Consider the following 10709-nt stretch of genomic DNA (forward strand, 5'->3'; position numbering starts at 1 on the left):
AAGTGCCCTTCAAAAAAAAAAAATCTTGAAATTTATGTTTTTTTTCTCTCCATTTTCTTTTCCTCCACTTTCTCATCATCTTCCATACATATAGTACAGACTAGATCTTTTTTACTCGTACTGCACTATGGTTAGGTCATTTTTTTATAATCTTGAAAAATCATAAAGACATTAGCAAGTAAAAAATTTAATGAATAATGGACTAAAATTCTTTAAAATACTAGACGATACATTTTTTAAAAAATATTCTCACATTGATAGACTATATCTACCTGGGCCAACAATATTTAATTTGTGAAACATGTAATATGAGGCATGAGCCCGTGATAATCCCATAAAATTTAAATCGAAACAAATTAGAAAATTCAATTCTAACTAACCAAATATCATAAGCATAAAATGAAAAAAAAAATATTCAATTAAAAAAATAACTCGAACATGAAAATAGTCTTGTTATGCCCCCAAAATTTTTAGAATAATAAATGAACATCATGAAAAGACTTTTTTATCCTTTAAGACCAGTTCATAGGTTTTTGTTAGTGAAAGGCAAAAATGTTGATTTACTTTATAATCCACAATGACACAAAGTCAAGTGTACAGTACTTTTCCCACACTAAATAGGTTTTATTAATTAGATTTGGGCCCGGGCTATGCTGCAAGACCGTGTTTTTTTCCTCATAAAAAATGAAATCTAGGTGTTGAAAGCGTATTTAAAAAAAAAAGCAATGACTCGAGTTATAGCCATAATTGGGTATAATAAGATGGTTTTATTTTAATTAAACTATAAAAAATAAATTAGAGGGAAACTACAAATTTTTTATTGAATGGTGAAATTGAAAAGAAAAATAATTTTAACAAAAGAATAATAAAATCAAAAGAATAATGACCGAATTGAAAAAAAAAAACAATGTACCATAAACTTGGATTGAGGGATGAAATTAAAAATCAATAAAAATTGCACAAAAGGGTTAAGAAAAAAAATAAAAGAATAAAAGAATGAGGACCAAAGTGGAAAAAAAATTAACACATGCTAAATTGGGATTGAATGATAAAATTAAAAAAAAATCAAAACTATACAAAAGGTCTAAGGAAAAAAAATTAAAAACCAAGAGAACATAACCAAATCCAAAGACAAAAAAATAAATAAATTAAGAGGAAGCTTTGGATGGTTAGGCTCGAAATCTGATGATGAAAGAGAGAAGAAAAAATGGATATTTGTGCCAAACCGGAGGTCCTTTCAGGACACGTGCCGACCATGGATGGAGGGCCCGTCGAAAAGATATAGATGCTGCCCTGAAAGCCATCATCTAGTCATTGGGCGACGCAGCACACGCATCCTAAATACAAAGATCATCCTTTACACGTGCATCGCAGATATCATCACTTTTTTTTAATATTTATTAAATATTAAAGTACAAATCTACTCCCTAATCCCATGTAATAATAACAAATAAAAACAAAAAGTCAAAATAAATAAAACTATTCCTTGATCATACCTAAGGTTTCTTTGACATAAAAGCCTTTCTAGTAATTTCATTGTGCATTTAAAGGCAAAGACATCCCTAAATGTCAAGCTTAAATTTGTTGAAACCAAGATATTCCTTGATCATGTATAAGGGTTTTTTTTACCTTAAAGGCGTTCTAGTAATTTCATTGTGTATTTAAAGACAAAAATATCCCTAAATGTCAAGCTTAATTTTTTTGCAACCGAGGGTAATTTTATATTTTTACCACTAAAAAATTAATAAAAACCATATTACCATTACAAACCAAGCTAAATTTTTATGTAATGATAAGCAAAATTATAATTTTATTATTTCAATTCACAATGCACTATAGAACTTCAATAATGTGCAATGTGAACATCTCCTTTTCCTTTTAGTTTATTTCAATTTCAACCTCACATGTTAAAATCTTTTTCTTTTCTCACCTCAAACTTAAGATAAAAACACCTTTTTGAATTAAAAGATTAAGCTTCAAGTAAAGTACAGTAATAGTTTTATATCTAAATCTTTAATGTATTTTTTTTAAGTGAAGTCTATTTAACTTTAATATTTACATAGATCCATGTTATATTATATTAAAATTTAATTTAATAAATTATAGAAATTAAGTGTGGTAGTATGAACTCCTAATAATTGATTAAAAAACTTTAATATCGTATTAATGAATCGCTCGATCCAAAACTTAAGTTTTTAAGTGATATTTCAAGATTAGTTTTATATTTGTGTTTTTTTAACATTTATAATATATGTTTTCTTCTTTAATTTGTTCATTGTTAAAGAGTTAATTTAAAGTTATTTTAAGAATTTTATTTAATATTTTAAGTTTTTAAATTATGATAATTCTTTAATATGATATTAAAATTTTAATAACTAAGACCCCGTTTGTTTGCTGGAAAGTAGTTTTCTTTTTAAAAGTGAATTCCGGGAAAGTGAATTATTTTCCGACATTTGGTAGTGTAATGAAAAATAAGTTGGAAAACACTTTCCAGTGTTTGATTATGTCATGGAAAATAAGCTGAAAAATAACTTATTAATGTTTTATTTTTTTCAAGTTTATTAAAATAATGAGGAACAAATCTTAAAAATTAAAAGGTTGAATGAGAATGAAATTGAAAAAAATATAATTTCATAAATTATCTCAAATAAAATAAATAATAATCAAAATAATAGAGATCAAATCAAAAAAATAAAAAAATTGAAAGATGAAGAAATTAAAATAATAATAATTAACATTTCATAAATTATTTCAAATAAAATAAGTAACAATCAAAAGAATGAGGACTAAATTTGATAGAAAAAAATTTCAATTAAAAATGATAAGAGAAAAGAAAATAACAATTATAAAAATGAGGATCAAAATTAATATAAAAATTAAATTCTAATGGATGAAATTGAAAAACAAATATTCAAAACAAAATATATATAGTAATCAAAAGTTTGAGGATCAAATTTGATATAATCAGCAAATAATATGACATTTCTAAATTTTTCACAATTTCCGGAAAGTGTTTTCCATCCAAAATAAAAGGAAAACACTAGGGGTGAGCAAAAAAACCGGAAAACCGATTAAACCGAGAAAACCGGAAAACAAATAACCAAAAAAACCGAACCGAAAAAAAAACCGATTAAATTTTTGAAAAAACCGGCCGGTTCGGTTCGGTTTTATAAGCAAAAAACTGAAAAAACCGAACCGAACTGAAACCGACAAAAAACCGGAAAAACCGAGCCAAACCAAAAAAACCGAGCCAAAGCAGTTTGAACCGGTTTTTGCCCTAAAAAAACAAACCGAACCGAAACTGGTCGGTTTGACCCGGTTTCGGTTTTTTAAAAAAAAAAAATTTCGGTTTGGTTACTTTTTTTGATAAAAACCGAACCGAACCGAAAATGATCACCCCTAGAAAACACTTTCATAGAAACTAAGCCAAATTTTTCTTTGACTGGAAAGTGTTTTCCGTTGACCGGAAAATATTTTCCATTAACCAACTTTTCTAATGGCAAACAAACACAAAAAAGTTTAGAAAGTGATTTCTCAGAAATTACTTTACAGGAAACAAATGTAGTCTAAGTAATTATAATTTTAAATCTCATCATTCTTATTCTCTGTAATTAAATTTAAAATTGAGTATGAGATAATGGTTACCCTATAAAAATTTAAAGTTGGCTGATATTTCAGAAGATATATTGAATAATTAATATAAAATCATTATAGTAAACTCATTAAATAACTTAAACTCATGGATCGGAATAATTTTTTGATGAACGATGGGTCCTCTATATATTGTTTGATATTTTTTTTTTAATTCTAAAGTGTCATGCTAATATACTTAGTTTTTAGCTTCCTATCAACTAATTTTAAAAACTCATTTTTACAGCCATTTTTAAACTATTAAAACTACCCATATATTAATTATTTCTGTAATGATTAACAAAAATACTAAAAAAAATTAGGTTTTTATTGTATCTCATCTCACAAAGCTTGAAATAGTGCTTCTTCTTTTCTTTTCTTTTTTTCAATTAATGTTTTTATTTTATCCTTTAATATTGAGTTCATTGAGAATTAAGTTTCATGATTTGTTTTGATTTACTTTTTATAGGGTTATCATAGTCTCATAACCTGGATCGTAAATTTAACATATTAACCTGAGTTTACTTTTGTCAATTCAATATATTGTTATTTTAATATTAAAAAAAATCATCTTGAAATTTCGTTTAGTCAAACAATATTCTTACAAGCAGTCCGAGTTGTTTTTGAACCTGTAAAGTCAATCGAATGACATCAGATCAACTCCTGAATGATTTGAATTATTTTCCATTAAAAAAAATATCAACAGCATTTAAATATTTTTTTAACATTGAAAAACAGTTTAACCTAACCCACAGCATGAAGCAGGTAAATAATCTAGTTATCTTAAATTTATAATCCGAGACCAAATACAAGAGGATGTGCCCTCAAAGGACGAGGGGAAAATATGTTTGAGGAAGGAAAAATTGTCGTCTCCTATACCTGTTCTCTCACAGTTTTCAAGTCAATATCAAGTTTTTTCCTTTCTGTTTACACATGTAAGATCTAGAACCCACCATAGTGTATTCGGTATTTATTTTTTTAACATAATTTCTATTTAATTCCCTATTAATCATGATATTTAAAGTTTGTTTTGGAGTGTGGTTGTTTTTCAAAGTGTTTTTCACTCGAAAATGTATTAAAATAATTTATTATTATTATTTTTTTAAAATCATTTTCATGCAGCACATCAAAATAATCTGAAAACACCAAAAAAATATTAATTTGAAGTAAAGAAAAAAATAAAAAAAATTTAGACTTTTTTAAAAACGTTTTTGAAACACAAAAACAATCAGATAAATAATTCATATCAAGCATACTATGTAACATTTCAACAAATTAATAAAAACATAAAAAAAATACTTTGGGCGTTCATGGAAGTCAATCTTGCTCCATGTTCTTTAAGGACAATCTTGCCTCCCCCAAGCATTTTAAAACTCCCATTTGTTGAAAACCAAAAGTCTAATCTTTAAGTCTTTTGGAACATCATCGAACAAGGCTACAACCTTGAAACAACAAACATCATTATTAACAAAAACGAAACAGGTTTAGGCTATTTATTTTTATATTTTAAAAATATTTTTCAGATTATTTTGATATATTAATATTAAAAAAATTAAAAAAAACTAATTTAATATATTTTCAAATAAATTAAATACTACCACAGTGCATCCGCCGCGGTACATAGAACGTGCTCTAAATAACCCCAGCCATGTACGAACAGGATTCAAGTACGTGAAAGGTAAAGAGGACGTACAGCGCATTATAGCATAAACGGGGAAGGCAATGCTAGAGTGCGCCAGGGTGAAGCGAAAATGACAGCAGCATGAGCATGAACAATGGTAGAAGAGGGTGACGTACACATGCTACAAGTGAATGGCAGCCATCTGCGAAGAAAGCATTGAACGGCTGATAGAGGAGGCTTCCCTTTATCCTCTGGTTTTTCCCTCTTTCCTTGGAACGTTCAACGTAAACCCAAATTATTTTTAATCCCTCGTATCGAAGAAGATGAAACATACAACTGCGTTTTCCAATGTTTATATTTATTATCTTCATAATAATAGTATTATTCCATTCTTAATTCTAGACCAAGAATAAATAAATTAATAAATCATAACCCAGTCATGATAATCTTTCAAGTGAATCTAAAGAACCCCATGCATATGATGCTATAAACACTACCACCATTTTGAACTACAATTTTCATAACCAGCTAAAAAGAGAGATTCAAAAACAAAAACGAGCTTGTACAATACAATTTCTTTAGTTTTTACTGCCACATTACAGTAGAGGGAGAGAGTAAATGGAGGTGATGGTGGTCAGGTCAGCTAGCTAGACTGAGTGAGGACAGATAAAGGTTTTAGGCTTGGTAAGTGACAGTGGGCTTTTATATGTAAGTGAGTGGGAGGCTCGGTGCTCAACAAGCACCTCATTGGGCGGTGCAGCTTAAGCTGTTTTTAGCAGTAGACCAGTGATGGACACAGCGTTGGTTTTTGCAGTAAATATATGATTATCTATATGATACTCCTATCGTCTAGTTGCTGCCGCCACTACTGTCTTTGTCATCATCACCAACATCGCCGCCGTTTTGGCTGCTGCAGATGCTGCTACAGCACTTGTGCTGGTTTTCTCCTTCTTGGTCAGTGTTACCACACAATTTGTTGCAAGTCTTGAGGCTGCTATCATCTACACCATCTTCAATCTCATGGTGGGGGCGGTGACCTAGATTGATGGGCTGTTGGAGCTGCTTGAGGCCAATAATGGGGAGAGGCTCCGTCTGTTGCCTCCCGTCTCGAGGCGGAGAAAAAACAACTGGAAGATAGTGGTCCATCTCGCACGGGAACTTTGAGTTCTTAAAGTGCTCCTTCAACGCTTCCAATCCCTTCATCATTTGCACGAGTAAATATTTTCTTTAAAACCAGAACAAAATAATACAAACTTCAGTATTGCTCACGCTTGGGGATGTTGAAAGAGAAAATAGGGGGCAATACCTGAACTCTAGCGTAAGTGACTGCACAGATTTTTCGAGAGTTGAAGACCTCCCAGTGTTGATTATGGAAGGCCTTGTAGAGCCTCCATGCTGCCTGTGGGGACGTCATGTTCACGAACCCATACCCCACATTGCATTTGTTACTGTTTAATTTTCAAATCAAGAAAAATTCAGAAATGTGCAGCTCTGTACTTAATTATTAACTACTACATGGAAATTCAATTGCTTGAATATTTGTTTCTACTTATATGCCAAAGAAACCTAACCTCACAGAAACGAAAGAAAGAAAGGAAATAAATGAAGGATAGAGAAGAAAAGGGGAATCACTTGAAATCAATGGGAAGGTATAAAAAGTCATAAGAAGACAAGGGCTGGTCATCCCCATCGGCAATCTGCTCGTTGCAGTGAATGCAGTGATTGTCCAACATATTCAACAACAGCTTCTGACTGCAATTATTCATTAATAAACATTAATGAATCACCTCAACATATATACGCTTCTAAATTAACAGCAGATATTAGTAAAAACATCTCTCTAGTCTCATATATGTAAGTATTAAAAAAAGGTGCGCAGCAGTATTAGTTTATTGATTAGTTCTAATAAAGGAATAATAATGATGGTAGCAGAAAAGAAAACCAACCTATACTTGTTGGGTATGTTCTTGATCATGACAGTGGTTCTGGAATCACTACCACTGGTTTCCACCATGGAATCATCACCACTTATGAGAAAACGAGTATCAAACTTCTTCGCTTGCCTTGTTCCCTTCCATGACTTCGCACTCTTCTGTTGATGCTTTGTAGCTATGAAGGACTGGCTGTTCTGGCTCTTTTTTGAGCTTTTCTTGGGATGCCCATGATCAGTAACCTTCTCAACAATTCCATCTCCAACTGCACCACCACCCAATGACAAGCACCCCGATGAAGCAGCTTCATTTGAAGCCTCATTAGGGTTTCCCTTGCCAGGATTACCAGACGGTTTCTTTCCAGCTGAGGAGTGAGTTTCAGACAGAAATGAGCGGGGGGAGATATTCGGAGACGAGCAGCCGGAGGAGAATCTACGAAGCAATGGTGGTGATGGTGGAGAGGCGTAAGTTGAAATTCTGGAACGGTTAAGGTTTGTTGTGGAGTTGATGTCAGGAGCAGAGAAGGAGGTTTTGGAAGTGGTGGTGCTGGCATTGAAAAACTTCTTTCCATACCCACCAGGACGACTGAATTCAATATCAACTTGCTTTCCGTAAATTTCCTTTCCATTCATCTCTCCGAGTGCCTTGGCTGCATCTCTTACATCATAGAACTCCACAAACCTTTGGTGCCTCTTCAAAGGAGTCTCTCTCAATTCCTTAACAGCACCTGCCCAATGAGAAAATGTCAAAAACAAAAAACAGTTAGCAGGAAGAAAATAGTCCACGAAAGTTTCAAGCAATCTGACTTGAACCAACAAGACCAAAACCTCAAAAAAACCCCAGAACAAGACAAATAATTTACCAAAAGCTTGGAAAGTTTCTTTGAGACATCTAGTAGAAACATTGGGGTCCAAATTGAAGACCACAAGGGTCCCTTGATTTTGCCCGTCGGGCACCGCTTTACAAGACGGGATAATAAACTGAGCCCAAACTACACAACCCGCAATCAAACCACGCGCCGGTGGGGGTGGTGCAATGTTCAAGCTCAGGCTCTCACAATTTTGAATAAAGAGATTCCTTAGCCTGGCTTGATGCAGCATGTGCTGCTCTCGTATCTCCCTCAAGGCTCTCTCTGCATGCCTTAAATCGTAGAAATGAACGGTCACGATCCCATCACCTACTCTTTCCATCTGGACCCCTCTAACTTCTCCAAAAACCTCCAATTCTCTCCTAATCAATGTCTCGCTCACGTCGCTCGGCACTGAACTCAGTACCAGAGTCCGGGTTGGCGCACCAGTAGGAGGAAGAGGGAGAGGAGTACCCACGGTATCGTACATCGGAGGCACATGATGATGATACTGGGTGAAACCTACAAAGTCGCAAAACGGCACCGCTTGAGGGGTGTAGGGGTAGTAGACTTGGTGCAGGAGCTGAGGTAGTTGTGGTGGTGGCGGCGGAGGCGGCGGCCCAAAAGGAGGAAATTTTGTAGTGAAATCTTGAAGATTATTATGTCGAGGTCGGAACTCTTGAGCTCTAGGGTCTAGGTTTCCCGGAAACGGGACAAAACCGGTTTCTTCCATGGTGGTTTTAAAACCGGTGAGTACAAAGAAAGGGACGGGGAAGAATGGTTTCCGGCGAGGCAACAGCTAAAAAGACAAGGGGTAGTTCACTGGTAACAGTACGTTTGTTATCTCTCTAGTCTGTTTTGTCTCTCCGAGTCTTTGAAATAAAAAAGGCTTACAAAGTTTCCTTTATCTCTCCTCTCTGGAGGTGTTAAAACTGTCCTTTGCCAGCTTTATGCGTAATGACAACAATGCCCTTCTACCCTTTCTGTTCTGGGGACTCGCTTGTTTGTTGATGATTTGGGGTCATTAATGGGAGAGGGTCCTAATTACTGAACTGATATGATTTTCATGGAGCCTAGTTTTTCATATTTGCATGAGAATGAGTTCTGGCCGTACACGTGGCAGTTGAGAGGAATTCATGCGTTCAGGAGAGACAATCAAATTAACGGTGACGATGAGAACGTAGCATACGAGTATGAATAATCTCATGTCTTGATTTAACTCTCTTTAATTTTTTATATTCAAATCTCGAAGCTATTATTTTAAAAAATTCAATAAATAATATATAAATTATTTATGCAATAAATATTAAATAAAGATGATGGTAAATATTAGGGATGGGGAAGGAGAAGAGGGCAACAAAAGGAGCGAAAAGGTTTTGGGAAAAGAAGAGGAAGGGATAATGATTAATGATGGCAAGGAGGAGGTGGTACTTCATGTTGTTATTTGGACTCCACAGAAAGGGATGCTTTCTTTGGACACCCCCATTTAATTTCTGACTATATATAGATATTTTTAACTCATCAAGGCTAGATATTTATTTATTTATTTATTTATATATATATAAACAAGATAACTACAGATCCGTCTCCTGCCTATAATAGTCACAAACAAATACTTTCCAGCCTTTAAAATGTATATTTTTATTTATATCAACAGTTAATCCTTGTATTTTTTAGATTATGTTTTTTTTTATATATAAAGTTAATCTAGTCAACAAGTCAATGTGACTTGGATGTTCAAATTATAATTTAATTAACCTGGTCATATCCGACTAATACATGATGAAGTCAATTTTAAGGATTTATTTTGTCCGAAACAAAATGGTTTTTGTTTGTTTTAATTTATTTATTTTTTTGTTCGGAGCATCATTATTTTGTAATAAATCCAGATTAATCTGGTAACTCATGGATTGGACGGACCACCCTATAACCTGAACCTTCAGACTAGTTTGATGGGTGTGGTTCTTGTGGCTTGGAAATTTGAACTCTCTAGCTGTAGAAATTATAATAGTCATCATTTTTAGTTTGGTTTTATTTTTATTAAAAAAAATTAAATTAAAATTTAAAAAAAAGAAATTCAAAACCGGTTTAAACCGATCGGTTTTAGTTCGGTTCGGTTTTTTAAGACAAAAACAGGTTCAAATCGATTTGGTTCGGTTTTCCGTTTTGGCTCGGTTTTTCCGGTTTGGCTCAGTTTTTTTCCTGTTTGGCTCAGTTTTTTCCGGTTTTTTTTGTTTGGGTTCGGTTCAGTTTTTTCGATTTTAGACTTATAAAACCGAACCGAACCGGTTAATTATTTTAAAATTTTAATCTGTTTTTTTCACGGTTCAATTTTTTCAATTATTTTTTTCAAGTTTTCTCAATTTATTAGTTTTTCTCTCACCCCTATAAATTATCTGTAAGAACACTTAATGTCTTTTAGCATAGGCGATGGAGAGGAGAATGTTAATCAATGCGGTGGGTGGGAGTCCTGGAACTGAGTTACAACTCGCCCGTTCAACCTGGACCATTACCATTACCATAATATCTATAACCTGACTGCATAAATTTAATTTACAAGAACGATGCCCTAATTTAAGTTTCACCCCATCTAATTTAACTCTCACTTGTTTACAAGAATTTCTTCCGACCCATATAATTGAATTCAAGTTCATTTTCTAGTTATAAATAGAACTAGATT

General features: G+C 33.1%; 1 protein-coding gene across 1 annotated transcript; it reads right to left on the reverse strand.

The window, feature by feature from the left end:
- Positions 1–5753: 5753 nt before the first annotated feature.
- Positions 5754–8911, reverse strand: LOC7477069 (protein terminal ear1). Its single transcript, XM_024610229.2, has 5 exons — positions 8045–8911; positions 7198–7909; positions 6884–7003; positions 6558–6699; positions 5754–6448 (listed from the first exon to the last, which is right to left on the reverse strand). Exons 1-5 carry the CDS (start codon positions 8760–8762, stop codon positions 6101–6103), a joined length of 2040 nt encoding a protein of 679 aa, XP_024465997.2. The 5' UTR covers positions 8763–8911; the 3' UTR covers positions 5754–6100.
- Positions 8912–10709: the final 1798 nt, after the last annotated feature.

This window comes from Populus trichocarpa, chromosome 10, assembly GCF_000002775.5.
Source record: "Populus trichocarpa isolate Nisqually-1 chromosome 10, P.trichocarpa_v4.1, whole genome shotgun sequence".
Classification (NCBI taxonomy): Eukaryota; Viridiplantae; Streptophyta; class Magnoliopsida; order Malpighiales; family Salicaceae; genus Populus; species Populus trichocarpa.

Coding starts and splice junctions, on each gene's coding strand:
- LOC7477069 (XM_024610229.2), bottom strand. CDS start 8,762: ATGGAAGAAACCGGTTTTGTCCCGTTTCCGGGAAACCTAGACCCTAGA. Junction 6,700..6,883: donor TACCTTCCCATTGATTTCAA/GTGATTCCCCTT, acceptor AAAATTAAACAG/TAACAAATGCAATGTGGGGT. Junction 6,449..6,557: donor TCACTTACGCTAGAGTTCAG/GTATTGCCCCCT, acceptor CAAATGATGAAG/GGATTGGAAGCGTTGAAGGA.